A 16,060-nucleotide genomic window follows, 5' to 3' on the forward strand; every position below is an offset into this window, starting at 1 on the left:
ACACACACACGAACGCACGCATGCATGCATGCACGCACACACGCGCACACGCGCACACACTCACACACATGCACGCACGCATGCACGTGATTGCACTGTCCATTCTCAGCTTTAACCAGCTCACTGGCACACTGAGCCCCGACTTTGGCGACGCCTGGCCGGCAATGGAGAAGATCTTCCTGAATGCCAACACCTTCACGGGTCCGCTGCCGGACGAATGGTCCGCAATGGGCAGGCTGAAGGCTCTGTACCTCAAGTGAGTTGCTGACGTGGCTGCTGGGTGTTTGGGTGGGTCGCAGGTACTTAACCCCTAGTAGGGGCGAGCGTGGGAACGGTTTGGGACAGGGCGGGTGGTTATAGAAACCATCGGGCCATTTCCTTCAGTGTATCAGCTGCAAAAGAAGCCAAGCTGAACAAGTTGTGCAATTCCAAAGACCAGCGGCCATCAAATTTTGGCTCCCAACACAACCGACTGACAGCCTCCGTGCTGCTCTCTCACCCAAATCCGTGACGTCCCTGCTCAGTTACAACAGGCTCACTGGCACGCTGAGCCCTGGCTTTGGTCCCGCATGGCCGGCGTTGGAGGAGCTGCTTCTGAACGGCAACGGTTTCACGGGCCCGCTGCCCGCGTCCTGGGGCTCCTTCAAATCGCTCAAAACGCTTTGCTTAGCCAGCAACCGCCTTCAGGGCAGCGTCCCGACCTCTTGGGGCGCGCTCGCTGCGACGCCCCTGAAGTCGTTATGCCTGTCGTCCAACCCAGGCTTGGTGGGTTGCCTGCCGCAGGGCCTTGACAGGATTGTGGGAGGCAAAGCGTTCTGTGGCAACACGGGGTTGACGTGCTCCACCTGCTGACTCGCTACAGGCAGCATGCTGTGGTGATGGCCGTTCTCGAAGTCGGCAAACTGCCGCTGGTGACGCGTCACGAGTACAGCCGCAGGCCGCAGCAGCCCTGCATCCTCGAATGCTTCATAATTCTTATCCGCCCAAGTGTGGTGCGACAAAGGTTGACCTGCAGCCCCCATATGCCACTTTCAGCAGCCACAGGCAAGGGGCCACGGCTGGGGGTTCCCATCGCACCTGATTTCTTGTTGCCCAGATGCAGCCCGTTCTTGATCCCTGGCCACTGTTTCACTGACCGCGCCTTACGTGCGGTATGTCTTGCAAGTTCATAAGCGCCCTGCCTGCATGAAGCTGACAGCTGACACAGGGCAGTGCTGCACAAGGCCGATAAGCCAGCTCAGCAGCGGCGTTCTTGGGCGAATTTACAAGGTGAAGTCAAGGGCCCTGCTGCCGACTGCGTTGGCAAACGGCTGAACATGCAGGTCAGTCACGCCCGTGGCAGAGTCAGTTGCTGGACGACCAGAGCATGTCATGTATGCCCACAACAAACAAAGGCTTCAGACCGAAGTGCCCCAGGCACAAGCATAGTGGATCAGCAATACAGAATGAAGACGTCCCTGGCTTGCCATTCGCCTGCAGCCGCCGCCCCTTCATGTGTCGTTGTCCAACGCTGTGGCGGGGACGGGCATCGGCATCGCCACCACCGCCCGCGCCGCGTCGGTGGCCGCGTTGCGCACCTGAACATGGCAAGGCGCGGTGCAGTCGGAGCTCGCACACGCAGTGCTGCGCAGGGAAGCTGTATGCCTGCGTGGGCCTCCCACCATCACATCAGCAACTGGTCCCAGCAGCTCCAACACTGCACCGGCGATTGCTGAGGATCGCCTCTTGCATACACTCACACACACACACACATGCACACACAAACACGTACCCATACACACAGACAGGTGCATACATGCAAGGTGTCACCCAGAGAAATATATGGGCGCATACACACTCCCTCACAAGTACGCGCACCCACACTCACAAACGCACCTCGTCCAGTGTGTGGCGTATGTCCAGCCTGTGCTGCATCATGGAGTCCAGCGCCTGGTGGGTGGCGCGCCGCAGGGACTCCAGCTCACCCTGGCAGCGCCTGCATTTGTTTGTGAAACGGGAAGTGGGTTTGGGAGGTGAGGGATCAGCCGGCAGGCCTATTTTCGCGTACAGGAGGTGCGAGGTATGCCAGCAGGACTGCAGATGCGGTCCTCGCAGCCAGGCCATCTCCACCAAGAGCAGCACAGCACTACGGCACAGCAGCAGCAGCAGCAGCAGCAGCAGCAGCAGCAGCAGCAGCAGCAGCAGCAGCAGCAGCAGCAGCAGCAGCAGCAGCAGCAGCAGCAGCAGCAGCAGCAGCGGTTGTCATCAGCAGCACGCCCACCTCTGCAGGGCCTCGTACTCCGCCACCGCCGCCCGCATGCGCTCCTCCGCCTCCGATAGCCCCGCCGCCGCCGCATTCCGCAGGGTCGCCACCTCGTCCTGCGAGGGCGGGTTGCGCGTGTCCCATCGTGCCGGTCCTTCATGGCTGCTGCGGTACCCAGCATTCAAACAGGCACCACTGCACGGCTCGGGGGCGGGCGTGCGCAACACACCCATGACCAGCAAGTCACAAACACACAAGCCCCTCAAGACCGCAACAAAGGGCAGAGGCGAGACAGGCAAAGCATGACCTTCATCTGAGACACCTGCTATGCTCAGGATCAGCCCCCCCTGCCCCACCTTGATCCTGTCGGCCTGCTCCCCCGTGGTGCGCATGTCACCATCCAGCTCATCGCGCAGGGCGCGGTACGCCACCTCCAGGCGCTGGACCTGATGGCAGGGGGATGATGCATGGAGATAGGGCCGAGGCTTAAGTTTAGCAGTAGCGGGGCTGCGGCGTTGGTTTGCATGGTAGTGGACTGTTGGGACGCTCCGCGCATGGTGGAGGATCTCTCAGGCCACCAACTTGGCTTATGAGGTTCGGGACTGAAGCGCCTTGCTGCCAGTCACGCTGCCAGAATTTTCTTGAAACCCCGCCAGGGCCTTTGGCTGGAAAACATGCCCTGCTGCGCCGCCTCATCGGCCATCACAAAGCCGCCAGCCCTGTGCGCAACCCCCACCTGCAGCTTTGCGTTGGCCTCGTCCTCTGCCCGCTCCCTGACCGCCTCGCGTGCTGCATCCAGCTGCTCCGCCAGGCCCAGGCCGTCCTGGTTTTGAGCAAAACAAATCGATGACACGTGAGCGCCTGTCAGCAGGGGCACAAGCATCCAGGACAGATCCAGCAGCCTGGAAGGGACTGCGGGCTCCTTGCTGCCACCTTCACGGCCTTCCTTGCACCCAGGGCCGAATAAAACCAAGTCAGGGGGCCAACATGTGTCACAACATCACAAGCTTGCCCAACACTACGCGCACATACAGCTCACACACAACACAGACACACGCGCTTGCGAGCCGCCCAAGCACTTTTGACACCCATATCAACACACTCAAACTCCCCTGCAACAGCTCTCCCTTACACACACATGCACACACATATGCACCCACACGCATGCTCACACACCCATAGACTGAACACCCATCCCCCCACAACCACGCACCTCCGCAAGGTCCCTGGCGCGGCCCCTGTACCGCTCCCGCAGCGCCACCAGCCCCGGCTTGATGCTGCCCTGCGATAGGAGAGGGGGCAGGCGGTTCAGGCGTGAGAAGCTGGCGAGGAGGGGAATCTAGCTGCGTCACTCGCACAAGCTCCTAGGTCAGGCCGGCAGCAGGGTGCGATTTTTCATGCTGGGCAAAGTCAGGGTGAGCGAATCCAAGGCGGCGCACCTTGATGTCTGCGCCGACCAGGCCCTGCGGCGCCTCCTCGCCGCGCGACACCGACAGCTCAAAGTTGGTGCCGCCCGCGCGCTTTGCGCTGGCAGGGATGAGCGCCAGCCTGCACGCGGGGCAGATGTGTGACGCAGCAGAGCAGAACTGCTTGAGAGGTGTAAGCGGCTGGCTGTGCGGCCTCCTACTAAGGTCCAGTGCCGCGCGGCAGGCGCGTGGTGCAACATCTGCTGCATGCGCACATGCTTGACCTGGCCCGCTGCTGCTGCTGCTGCCGCCGCCCTCCGCTGCTGTTGCCGCCGGCGCTGTTGCTTCTGTCTCTGCCGCCGCTGCTGGCGTTTGCGCCGCCGCCGCTGATGCCAGGTGCTAACCCGACGCCCCTCCCACCTGTGTGCCGCCAGGTTGTACTGCCGCACGCTCTCCTCCAGCTCCTTCAGCGAGCGCTCCACCTGCAGCGGTGCAGGGCCAAAGCGGTGGTGGTGGTGGTGAGGCAGTATCCAGCGCATCATGCCGTCTGCTTTAGCACCCGCCGTCATCAAGAATACCGACACACTCGCGACATGCTCCCCTCCCTGCTGACCGCCAGCATCCTTTCAACTCCCTACTCTGCATGCCCCATGCCCAAAACAAACTCACCTTCAGCTCCTGCTCGTACGCGCGCCGCTCGAGCCCCTCCCGCGCCTCCACCACGCTGTCCAGCACGCCCTTCAGCTTGCCACGTTCAGCCAGCAGCCTTAGTTGATGGCATGACATGTGTGTGTGTGTATATGTGTGTGTGTCAAGGGGGATAGAGGAGGGGTGAGCGTGTGCCTTGGCGTCGACGCGCATGCCTAAGCGGGCGCTACAACGCGTTGTTTCATCCATGTGCGCCCCACAGCAACGCGCAGACGCACCGGTTGACGTCGGCGCGAGACAGCGACTGGTTCGCGATCTGGGCCCGCAGCTGATCGTTTTCCTGTTTCAGAGGTGTGCGCCGTCAAGCAAGGGGCACTTGAGGTAGGCCCGTGGCTGGCAGGACCTCTCAAGACTCACGCAAGACAGGCCACCGGCGGACCCGACACCAACGCGAGCTTCATCAAACGCGCTGTTATCACTTCACTTGCAGAGCTGCAACCCCCCACACACACCTGCAGGATGTCTGCTAGCTGCTGCTTCCGCGACGTCAGCTCCGCCTTGCGCTCCTCCACCTTGCGTGCACATGTGACCTTGGCCGCCTGCGGCCGCGCAGCAGCGTGTTGCGGGCGACCACGTGGATAGCATGCGCGCACACCTCATCCGTGCATTCAGCATACTGGCGCTGCATTGGTGTATAACCGCAACATGTCAACAGCAATGCATGTGAAGGCGCCGGCGCTTGTTTGATTGCTGCTAGCACCCCAAGACTGTCTCGCACCCGCATGTTCTCCAGGGCCGCCTCAAACTTGGCCTTGTCCCGCGAGCACTCGTCCCGCGCCGCGGTCGCCGCCACCAGGGGGCTGGGCGCCGTGCGCAGCGACTCGAGTGTGCGGCCTAGCGCGTCTGACGACTGCAGGGGGTGAGTCATTGTAAGGTGAGCGTCAGAGGCAGGTGTGTGCAGCTGCCCGTTTTCAGCCTGCCTAAACACAATTGACATGACCTCTGGCACTCACTTTCGTTGAACCAATCCACCCATCAAACCTCGACGTATGCATCCCTGTGACGCTTTCTCCGCCTGCCCTGCAACCAGTCGATTACCCACCTCCCTCAACCGCTCCAGCTCTGAAGTCAGCGCTCCCTCCCGGTCCCGGATCTGCCCCAGCATCTCCTCGTCCGCCTGCGCGCAGCGCACGTCATCCCCAGACAGAAACGACCTAGGGTTTGGCCGATAAAGCAGGCATGGGGATGACCTGTCAGCGGCTTGCCCAGGCACGGTTTGGCGCCCACAGCTGAAGTCGCGGCCCGCGCCCAGCGTCCGCTGCCAGCCGTGCCTCTCATCGGGCGATTTCTGCTGCTGCTGGATTTCCTTCTTGGTCAATGCAGCCATCCACTGCCCCACGCTTCCCCGCCCCGCAGCTGCAAAGCAAGCGCATCCCCAACCCACCTGTAGCTGCCTGCGACATACTCGTAAAACGCTCGCTCGCTGCGTTGCCGGTCCGAGTCTAAAGATCCTGGCCCTGCCGGGTCCGCCGCCGCCTCCTCGGCCTTCTCCTCATAATTGAGCAGCTCCACCAGCCATGTCAGCGCAGCGAGCACGCTCGGCCAGCTGTGCGGGCTGCCGACGGCGAACAGCGCCGACTTCGAGATTTGAAAGGGGTAGTTGAGACGCTTGAAGAACAGCGGGACCTCGTCCTCCACCTTGCCAAATACTTTCATGCTGGGGTCGAACCGCTGGAACAGGAACTGCACGATCTGGGCAAAGTCCTTGCCCGTAGGCGAAGTCAGGATCTTGGGGGACACGGCATACGGATACCCGTGCGTGGAGAGGTAGGTGATCACGGTGCGGATGCACGCGTTGAGGAAGTTCTTGTCGCCCAGCGGCCTCGGGTCCGCCTTGAGGCCCGCCCCACCCTTGCCAAAGGCGCTGGAGCGTCGATCTAGCATCGTCCCTGGGGCCACGGAGGGGCGGCCTGGCTTTATTGCCATGCTCTGCCTCCCAGCACCTCCCTCCTTGCCCGCTGCTGTTCGGCCCGCCATGCTGGGACGGCCGTTGGGACTGAGGGCGCCCAGAGTCTCCCTCCGGCTCATGCTATCCGCGACCGCGCAGAGGGCTGGGCCGCGGGAGCACCGCAGCTGTGACGATTTTTGAACGCGGGGAGCAACAACGATCGACACTGACAGGAACGAGATAGGCAAAAGCAGAAAGCTGAATACAAATCGATTGAATGACTGGGCAATGAATTGGCTGGTGTTGCAGTGATCTGCAGTGTTGCGCTGCACCACTGCTGCACATGGTGCCGTTGCTGTTGCTGCTGTTGCTGGTGCTGCTGCCTGGGCCAGGAGCTACGGGACGGCAAGCCGGCGAACGTCTGCAACACCCCATAGACTCTCCTGACATCCACAATCGATGTGCAATGGTTGTGAGTGTGAGTGTGAGTGCAGTGCGGTACGATCAAGCGAAAAACACGAGACAGGATCCTTGCAGGATTTATTTACAGCCTGCACTGGTCCGAAACGACCCCTACTGCACCGCGCTCGGCAGCGGCGCCGCGCTCGGGTCAAAGTTGGCGGCCGCATCCCAGTAGTGCGCGACGCCCGCCTTCTCCAGGATGGCGCGCGCCGCCTCGGCAGTGGGCGCCTCGTGGCGCGTGAATTCTTTGAAGGCTGCCTCCTTGACCACGCCCTGGGGTTGGAGTGAGCGGATGCGGGTTTGAAAGACGAGAGACAGACACATCATAATCAACACAAGGGCGGCAACCGATGCAGGGGTTGCCTGCGTCAGTCTGCTAGGCTCTGTGTTGCCATCTTCGACGGCCGGACCGGCTCTTTCACAGGGGACTGGAGGGGGAGGGCAGGCTGGAGCGTGCGCTGGCGATGCTGCAACATTGACTTGCGACATACCTCCTAGCCCCAAACGGCGAGTACCCCTGTGCAAACTGCCCACTCCCTCCCCGAATACGCGCCCACCTCCCACACTAGATGACACGCGTTTTCCCGCCCGTCGCCCGGCCCCTCCTCCTCCTCCTCCTCGTCGCCGCCGCCGTCGCCATCCGCGCCGCCGCCCCCGCCGCGCGGCTCCGCTTTTTGGGTCCAGTCTATGCGCCGCAGCATGAGCTTGTGGTACCTGGGGACGGGACCACATATGCATTTGAGGCCCCAGCAGTGAAATGGCAATCCACAAGCAGACAGGCACAAGGAATTCCACAGCTGCGCTTAGCGGCGTTTTTGGCATGGTTCCTGCCACCCATAAGCCCCCTGGTTGGCAGCGGGCGGCGCTGCAGCCCGCGCCCTGAAGCCCCATCCCAGTGAACACCCACCGTTTGAGGCTCTTAGCACACCCCTCTGCCACCACCACGCTGAAGTCGGGTCCAATGATCATCGCGCCTGGGGAGGGGGGGAGGGCGGTGGTATCAAGGGTGGGGGGAGGGGTTTTGTGAGTGCGTGTGGCAGGCAGGGGCGTACAGCAAAAGGCTGCCCGCAGGAGCAGCATGAGATTTGTGCCAACCCCGCCGACACCGCAGGTGAGGGCGCCCCCCAAGGCTGCATGCATACACCGCCTCTGCGACCTTGCCTGCTAACGGATAGATGATTGCAAGGCTCCCCCAAACACGAATCCCAAACCTGCTGACCCCTTGTGCCGCTCAGACCCCTTCCTTAGTGCATGAATGCGGACACCTACGCGTCCTCACACACAAGCTGCCCCCTCTCTTTCACACACACACACGCGCGCGCGCGCGCACGCGCGCGTGCGTCCATATTGCCACAAGGCGGCTTCACGCACCTGACATGTGGTTTTCTTTGGCATTCACATCCACCTTGAAGCGGTGCTGCCCGTTGCTCAGGTCCTCCACCCTGCGGCAAGCCAGAGGTTGGCAGTTCTCAAAGCAGCACGATTTGGGATTGGACTTGAACTGGTGACAGGACGATTGAGTGCGGGTCGGCGATGCAGGCGGGATGCTGGAGTCGCCCTGGGCCGAAGCAAGGCGCTTTGTTATGCGCGTTGAGTCCCTGTTGGGCCGCCGGTAAGCGAGTCCGCGCCAGACTACCGGGGTCCGACCTTAGACCACGGGGGTTGAATCTCCGGGGTCAGGTCACCGGGGTGACGCCGCCGCACCTGTACACCGCAGTGAGCTCCTCGACCCCGGTCTCGTCAAACATCTTGCGCATCTTCTTCTCACGCTTCTCGGCGGGCGTCAGCATCCGGGACAGGTTCCTGGCGGCGTGTGTGTGTGTATGTGTGTGTGTGTGTGTGTGTGGTGGGGGGGAATTGAGCGACGGGGGACGAGGGGACGGACACTCGCCCGCTGCCCAGCAATGGCGGCGGCGCGACGTGCGCTGTCGGTCCAGCCACCCAGGCAGAGCAGCAGGGGCCAGACCTGCGCTGTGGCGCAGGCCCGACACAGACGTACGGGGCAGGAAAACATGCCTAGAACCTCTGTTCCGTCTCCCCTCCCATCCCGTCCCCTCCCCTCCTGCCCCCCCACCTGTCGTCGTGCGCAGCCTGCCGCTCCGCCATCTGCCGCCGCACCTCCGCCTCCACCGCCGTCGGGTCCGCCGCGCTCTCAGCCCCCAGCACGCGCATGAGGTTTGAGATCTTGACTTTCGGCTTGGGCGCTTCCAGCAGCCCCTGCCTGCGAAAGATCAGATCATACGCGGAACAGCAGGGCTGATATAATCATATATACCAGGGTGCCGACCGCACCACAGTGACATGAGCGCGTTCATGTGCCTAATCAACACTCGAGCGCGGCGGCCCTTTGTGCCGGCAAGGGAAAGCAGGCAGCAGCGGAGCTGCTCGTCGGCGCTAAAAGCACTGGTCCCTCTCGTCTGCGCCGATCCCGCTCGCGCGTGGTTCAGCGCCAAGCGCGCCGCCAGCCCCTGCCACCCAGCCCTTCAGCTGGTCGCGCGATGCCCTCTTAGGACCGCACCGCCTCCCCTCGACGGCCGGAACCGCAAAGCCCCGCATGAAAGCCGGCCGCGAGATCCCCTCCTCAAGCCGGCCCTGCCTCAGGCCTCCAAAACCATCAAGCCGCACCTGACGAGCTCCTGCTTCTCCTTTTCTCGCGCCTGCCGCCGCTGGGTGCGCAGCTTCTTCAGTTCCCTGCCCGTCAGGCGCAGCGGCTGGGGCGGCGGGGCGGGGCCCTCTGCGCGGCCGCGGAGGAGGCGGGGGCGAGGGCGGTCAGGCGCCCGATGTGGTGTTGCGCGTTGTCGTGTTGCGTCGATGTGATGATGGGCGAGGGCGCACGCGGGAGCAAGCATTCCGTGTGGGCGACCAGGACAGGCCTCTGAATGCAGGGGCTTAGGGAGGGGGGTGGTGCGTGCGACTGCGTTCGGGGCGCCTTGCGGAGCCCCATCGGCGGAGCCCCATCGGCGCGACCGGCCCGCTGCGGCGCGAGCAGCAGGCTGCCGAGAGCGAAAACCAAGCAGTCTGACGCAGTCCAATACGGGCGGCGCTCGCCTGCGGGCGGCTCGATGGGCACCGGGTGCTCCACATAGATCGTAATCTTGGCCTCCCTGATGCTGCCCGGCCCGCCGCCGCCGCCGCCGCCGCCCGCCGCCGCGTCGTCCCCGTCCTCATCCTTGTCTTTGTCCGCCGCTGCTGCTGCCGCCGCCGCCGCTGCGGGTGTGTTTGTCCCCAAAGGCAGGTGAGGAGCAGCATGTCACATACAGCACGCATACTCTCTCTGACACACACACACCCACACACACACACGCACACACACAGACACAGACGCAGACACACGTGCGCGAGCATGCACGTCCACACACACGTATACACACGCACCCTGAACCATCCACACCAGCACGCACACACAGTCCCACTCGGGTACCACCCAAACACAACCCCCGCCTCACCGCTGCTGCCCTCGTATCTGCCACCGACCAGCAGCGGTTTGTCCCACCACTCAACCTCGGGCACCACCGCGCCCTCCGGCAGCGACGACCGCAGCTCATCCTCCTCCCCCACCTGGATAGGGATGTTGTGTTTGACCATGTCATCACATCCTTGTACGACAGGCCTCCGGCGTACTCCAGGCACTCTATCCTGACCCCTTTGACCGCTGTATTTTGTCGGCAAGGCCTCTCGCAGCAATGAACCGGTTGCTGAAATGCACCCGCTCTCGCTTCAATGCCCGGCTGCGCCGGCCCCTTTGTACTGCTGCCGGCGAGGCCTGCGCCCCCGCGACTCAGCCAGCCCCTCCCGCCCCGCCGCGGCCGCACCTGCGCCCCGAGCGGCGTCGAGTTCGCGTCCGTCCCCTGCCCGCCAGCCGCCGCCGCCGCCACCGCCGCCGCGCCCGCGCCGGTGCCCAGCGGCATCCGGTTCGGGTCCTCCCCGGGCCCGGCCGGCCCGCGCGGTCGCGGCGGCCGCCGGCGCAGCGCCGCGTCGCCGTACTGCTGCCGCAGTCGCATGATCTCTGCCTCCCGCTGGAACGTGCCCTGCTCGATGAATTCCAGGCCGCCGCGGCGGCGGCGGCCGGCGGGGCCGCCGCCCATCCGTGGATCTATGAACTCCTCAGCTGCCTGCGGTCGTTGGAGGGTGAGGGGGTGAGGTGTGCGTCCAATGAATGCATGAGGGGCACAGGCGCTTGCGGGGGCAGCTGCACAGCTCCTCGGCTGCCGCCGAGCGGTGTCGCGGCAGCGCGGCAGGTGGCGAGGGACCTCTTCCCGCACCTGCGCCTCGGCCGCTGCCTTGAGCTCCTCTGGGGACGGCCCTGCAGGCTGGTCTGGCGGCCGCTGGTTGACCTGCAAGCAGGGCACAGATGCGAAAGTGAGAGTCAACATCACCCACAACATCACCCACGCAATCCCTGACCGAAGCTGCGCGCGACAACAACCTACGCAGAAGGAAGCATCCGCCGCCATCGCTTTGCAAACCCTTCCCGAACGCCACGGCTGTCGTGGAGGACGCCTGCTGGTGCGCCGTGAGGGCAGCAACAGGAGGCAGCAGGAGGCAGCAGGCCGGATTGCGCCGGCGATGCTAATGGGCCCGGCGCACCTTGAGTGTGCTGACTGGTGCCACCTTCCGCTTAATGACATTCCCGAACTCATCCACCTCCCGCCCTTGCGAGTCCAACAGCAGCGGCTGCGGCCGGAACCCCGCCACCCCCGCGGCCGGCAGCTGCGCGGGCGGTGCCGGCGCGGCCGCGGCGGTCGCGGCCCCAGGCGGGCCTGACGGGGGCGGCGGGAGCGGCGCGGGGGCGGCGCCGGGGGGCGGGCGGATTGAGGGCGAGAGGCCAAATTGGGAGGCGATCTCGATGGCTCGCTGCGTTGCGGCGGCGATGTTGGGGGCGGCGCCGTTGCCGGCTGGTGCCGCTGCTGCTGCTGCTGCTCCTGCTGCTGCTCCTGCTGCTGCTCCTGCAGGGGCCCTCGCTACCTGTCGAGGCCATGGGCGTGATTGAGCGTGCACAGTGTCCGTGCAGGCGGATGGGTGCAGTGCAGGCGCGCCCACCGCTGGGCTGGCTTGAGCCCCCGGCCAGCTGCTGATTCACTGCTGTTTCTTTCGAAATGCTCAACATGCACAAAACGGACAGTACACTGTATTTATCTGCCAGGAGCAGCACATCCAATGGGTGCGGCGTTGCGCCGCCCGCCGCCCACCTGCGGCAGCTTTTTCAACTTTGCCTGTAGCTCTTTCTGAGCCTGTAGCAACCGCTTTGTCTTCTCGAGCTTTTCCAGCATCTCTGCGCTGACACGAGGAGCTGCTGGGGCCGCTGCACCGTCGACCCGAGCCTTCTTTGAGTCCGGGGCCGCCTCCGCTCCATCCTCGTGCCCCCGTTTGTCCACCATTTGTTCAATAACCCAGATCCAACTTGACTGACAAGGATACCGACTTTCGAGATCACGAGAGCATGAAGAACAAGCGCGTTGCTATAGCAGCATGTATTGATCTAAAAGCCTATACGTTTTCAGTGAGTGACAATGGGAGGCCATGCCGGAGGACGCGACATCACCCTGCTGAAACAGATGCTGCTGAATTGATGCAGCTGACCTCAGTAATCAGTCCTTGCCCCACTTGCAGGCAGGCCGTACACCGAACAATGTGCCAGGTCACTCGTACACTGTGACCCGTGCGCCAACGTCTACATGACACGTGAAACATGCATAGGGGCATACAACTGGCGCACGAGCGCACACAACATGCACACGCACGCGCGTGCCTGCGCACGCACGCACGCACGCGCACACACACACACCCACACACACACACACACACACACACACACACACACACACACACACACACACGCATACACACACGCACACACAAACTCTCTCACACACATGCACTCACACAAACATAATCATACCTTGCTGTTTCGGAATTGCTTTGGCATGCTCCAGCCTTGCTGCCCTGCTTTCGTCGCTTCGCCTGCTTGTCTGAGCCACCCAAAATGGGCTACGACTACTGTATTGCCCTGGCAGTGCTCACACAATGCTCTCACTGCCCAGACAGTGCTTGGGTGGGCCGCCTGCCTGTGCGACAAACCTCACCATGAACGAGGGGCGCCTGTGTGTCAACCTGGGGCTCAGGGGGAGTGGTGGACAATTGCAGCGGCCGCTGGGCGGCGCTCGGCGTGCGGCGGGTCTTGAGGGCGCAAGTGCGAACGAGAACACACAGGGAGCGGCTGCATGGACAACCGAGGCTCTCGCTTGCTGGAAGTGGCCGCAAAACACATGCGCCCAGGTGCTCGACGATCGTGACTATCAGGTGTGCGGCTGCCTTATAATGTGTACGCACGAGCAAACGCGGCGCTGGGCTGTGCAGGCTGGTCACCCGAGTTGCTGCAGGTGGGGACGCTATTGGCAGCATGGCATGGCACAGCCCACAGCAGCACGAGGTAGTGCCAGCTGCCTAGGAGGTAGCTGGCACTACCTCCTAGGCAGCGTAACCAGAACCGTGTTGCGATGACGGTGCTGACCGGCTTTTGTCTGCCATTTTCAAGTGTCTTCGCGCCTCCTCCTCCTGCTGCTGCTGCTGCTACTGCTGCTGCTTGCTGGAGGCAGCCCATGACCGCAGGGCCTGCAGTGTTGAGTGGATGTGGCCACCCCAGGCGCACCAGCTGGCATGCTCGCTGGGTTCGCATGCAGCCAATATTGACGGCGCCTTACAGGGGAGGTTGCCAGGCAGCCCAGGCGGTGATCTTGCAGCGCCTGGGTGACCCCTGACCTCAGTTCATTAGATGCTGACCCAGGCCCTCCGCCGCTGGACAGCAGACAGATGGGCGCCTCGACGCGCGTGCAACACGAAGTGCGCGCGGAAGCAGGGAGCAGGCGGTTTCAAAAGGGAAAAGCTGCGATTCAGCGGCCACGCCCCTGGAGAGCGGCGGCCGTGCGCAGGGCACAAAATGGGGGACAGCTCAGGCGTTGGCTACCCCGCCATGGCTGTCTGGCGATAAAAGCTGTGGTGCAGTGCTCGCTGCCAGCGCTAGTTGCTTACTACTCCTTGTCGCTGTCACTGTCGCTGCGGATGCGCTGGACGGTCCCCTTGATGTCAGTGGAAAGCGTCGCCGCCACCTGGAAAGCAGGACGGGGCACATCGCAGATTGATGTTCGGAGGGTTATTCATTGCACGACAGTTGCTGGAGTCCCTTTTGTAGGTGAGCGTGGGCTCGTGCACAACCAGGGCCATGTGCGGAGTGCTGCTGCAAGGGCGAATGGATTTTCAAATATGTGCTGACTTGGACTGCTGCCGATGTTCAGGCCTGCCGCGTTGTTCACACCCTACTCATACAAGCCTCTAGAGTATGCAAGTGGCACACGGTGAGATGTTCAGTCACAGTGCCAACATCATAGTGACATCACAGCGCGTCAGCCCGCACCTGCTTGAGGGCTGAGGGGTCCGCGGCGATGCCCTCGACGCTCTTCATCGTCTCACGCAGGGTGACGTCGTCCTGCAGCGCAGCCAGCACCTGGGGCAACAATGTGGGGGGACGTGCGGGGTTTTGAGTGGTGGGCCGGTTGAGGTTTGTTTTGGGGACGGGGCTGCACGGTACAGGTGCTGCCTGTGAGAGCGTGAGCCACATGTGTTGCTCTAATATAGGCGAGCTTTGATCAGAGGTGCGCATGTCATGCCGAGGTGTGAGATGTCACGGGTTATGGCATGCAGAACAGCCCCAGCAGAAAAGGCGGGCGGTGAAACGTCATACAATGGCGCCGTCTGAGCGCGAGGAGCGTCTGGCTCGTGCACGGCACCACGGAGGGGCAGACCCTGCTCAGAGCGGGCGGCGCACCTGCAGCTTGGCGGGCGGCATGCGCTTGAGGATGGGGAGAATCGCCACGTTGAAGAAGCCCGGGTCGTTCACCTGCAAAACCCCACGGGAGACAGCACGGGGTCAGGAGGGGCGAGCCACGATTGGGGCGCCCCACGCTCGCCGGGCGCCGGCGAGGCGTGGCAGCCCGCTCTTTGCACATGCATTAAACAATCCAACAACATTTGATACATCCGCCCACCAACCCCTACACCCTGGGCTGACGACGGGATCCTGAACGCACACGCTTGCCGGCGCCTATGGCACGACAGCGGCGCCGCCACAGCCAGCAGGGCGTAGAGCGCGGCATCAAGACCCCACCTGCGCCTCAAAGGCCTTCTCGTCAAAGGGCTGGTCCGCGCTGCGCAGCAGCTGCTCCAGCAGCCGCCGGCTGGAGGGGTTGGCGAGCAGCTGCCCGAACACCCGCCGCAGCGACTCAGCGTCCACTTGAACCTCCGAGTCAGGCGCAACCGCAGTCGCCACCGCCGCCGGCGCAGCCGAGGGCGAGGCGGCGGCCGCGGCCTTGGGCGCGGCCTTCGAACCTGCGTTCGAGGGGCGGGGGGCGTGTGGGGAAGGGAGGGGCGTGAGTGATGTCAGCGGGGCGCGGGTGGCAGCCAGGCAGCGCGTGAGGGAGGTTGGCCTGTACGGGGGAGGCAGACGGCATGTGGGCTCCATGTGCAGGCCTTGGGCGCCGTGCTTTGAAGCTAGGGTTCTAAGGGGAGCCCTGGTCTTTCTTGTGTGATGGATGGCCGTTGTGCGCGGGGCGGCGGAGGGCAGGCAGAGGGGCTGCCCCCTGCCTCCCAATAGCTGGCCTGGCCCGCCCCCTTGCAGCGGCCCCCCCTGTTCCTAGCTGCCCTCTAAAGGGCGCTCTCAGGGGTTGCTGTGCCGGGGGCTGGGGTACAGGGCAGGAATTTTACACCCTGGCGCCATTCCGAGGCGGGCCGCGGGCCGGTGGGGTACAGTACAGGCATGATGTTGTTTGCAGCTGCCGGGCGCAACGATATGGTACGGTTTTGAGTTGTTTGGGCAGGTTGCGCTGCCAGACACACGGGCAGCTTCCGCCGCGCCGCGCCCGAGTGGAGGGCGTCTTTGGGTGTCAGGACGTCAACAATCACATTGAGACGTGTCATAATGTGTTCGGGCGGGGCCCGCCGGCCCCCAGTGGGTGGGCCGGGGCGCTGCGCCGCGGTCTGCGCGGCGTGTGCGCGCGTCCCCACAAACAGGGGGGCGCCCCGGGACGACGACACAACTCCGCTCGCGCCATCAACGCGCGCGCGACGACAGGACAGCTGCATTCTTTCGATGATGTTCCCGTGCGCTATCACACACCAAAATTTATGTGCAACCCCACATCAAACCAGGTCAGATCAGGTCGTATCGGACGTCATCACATCACCCCGCCTTGCTCTCCCCCTCCTCACCAGAGGCGGCCGTCGCCGCGGCCGGCTTGGCCGCCGCGGGTGACGGCGGCGCCGGCTTGTCCTCCTTCTTGCCCTGACCGCCCGCCACGGGCG

General features: G+C 63.7%; 4 protein-coding genes across 4 annotated transcripts in view; 1 reads left to right on the forward strand and 3 right to left on the reverse strand.

Moving 5' to 3' along the window:
* Window positions 1-2,094: 2,094 nt before the first annotated feature.
* On the forward strand, window positions 2,095-2,319 carry MNEG_4834 (hypothetical protein; the record flags this gene model as incomplete). The annotated part of the gene is made up of 1 exon (XM_014046687.1): window positions 2,095-2,319. A coding segment is annotated over one exon (225 nt), but the record flags the coding sequence as incomplete, so codon positions are not given.
* A 79-nt stretch (window positions 2,320-2,398) lies between these two features.
* On the reverse strand, window positions 2,399-6,240 carry MNEG_4835 (putative Kinetochore protein NDC80; the record flags this gene model as incomplete). The annotated part of the gene is made up of 13 exons (XM_014046688.1): window positions 2,399-2,437; window positions 2,599-2,688; window positions 2,979-3,065; window positions 3,456-3,524; window positions 3,682-3,790; window positions 3,933-4,034; window positions 4,069-4,130; window positions 4,318-4,414; window positions 4,575-4,636; window positions 4,809-4,895; window positions 5,075-5,206; window positions 5,399-5,510; window positions 5,741-6,240. 13 exons carry the CDS (start codon window positions 6,238-6,240, stop codon window positions 2,399-2,401), a joined length of 1,548 nt encoding a protein of 515 aa, XP_013902142.1.
* A 577-nt stretch (window positions 6,241-6,817) lies between these two features.
* Window positions 6,818-12,084, reverse strand: MNEG_4836 (U4/U6 small nuclear ribonucleoprotein Prp3; the record flags this gene model as incomplete). The annotated part of the gene is made up of 13 exons (XM_014046689.1): window positions 6,818-6,979; window positions 7,264-7,420; window positions 7,614-7,680; window positions 8,078-8,148; window positions 8,411-8,509; window positions 8,781-8,927; window positions 9,332-9,440; window positions 9,674-9,913; window positions 10,153-10,264; window positions 10,519-10,818; window positions 10,969-11,040; window positions 11,294-11,671; window positions 11,896-12,084. The coding sequence occupies 13 exons, from the start codon at window positions 12,082-12,084 to the stop codon at window positions 6,818-6,820; spliced, it is 2,103 nt and encodes a 700-aa protein (XP_013902143.1).
* A 1,650-nt stretch (window positions 12,085-13,734) lies between these two features.
* The window catches only part of MNEG_4837 (hypothetical protein), a gene marked incomplete at both ends in the record, with an annotated part of 5,409 nt that continues 3,083 nt past the window's right edge, over window positions 13,735-16,060 (reverse strand). The window contains 4 exons of the mRNA XM_014046690.1: window positions 13,735-13,812; window positions 14,118-14,207; window positions 14,529-14,600; window positions 14,868-15,088. Coding sequence (XP_013902144.1) covers window positions 13,735-13,812; window positions 14,118-14,207; window positions 14,529-14,600; window positions 14,868-15,088 — 461 coding nt within the window. The remainder of the gene's footprint in view (window positions 13,813-14,117; window positions 14,208-14,528; window positions 14,601-14,867; window positions 15,089-16,060) is intronic.

Source organism: Monoraphidium neglectum, assembly GCF_000611645.1.
Source record: "Monoraphidium neglectum strain SAG 48.87 unplaced genomic scaffold scaffold00691, whole genome shotgun sequence".
Classification (NCBI taxonomy): domain Eukaryota; kingdom Viridiplantae; phylum Chlorophyta; class Chlorophyceae; order Sphaeropleales; family Selenastraceae; genus Monoraphidium; species Monoraphidium neglectum.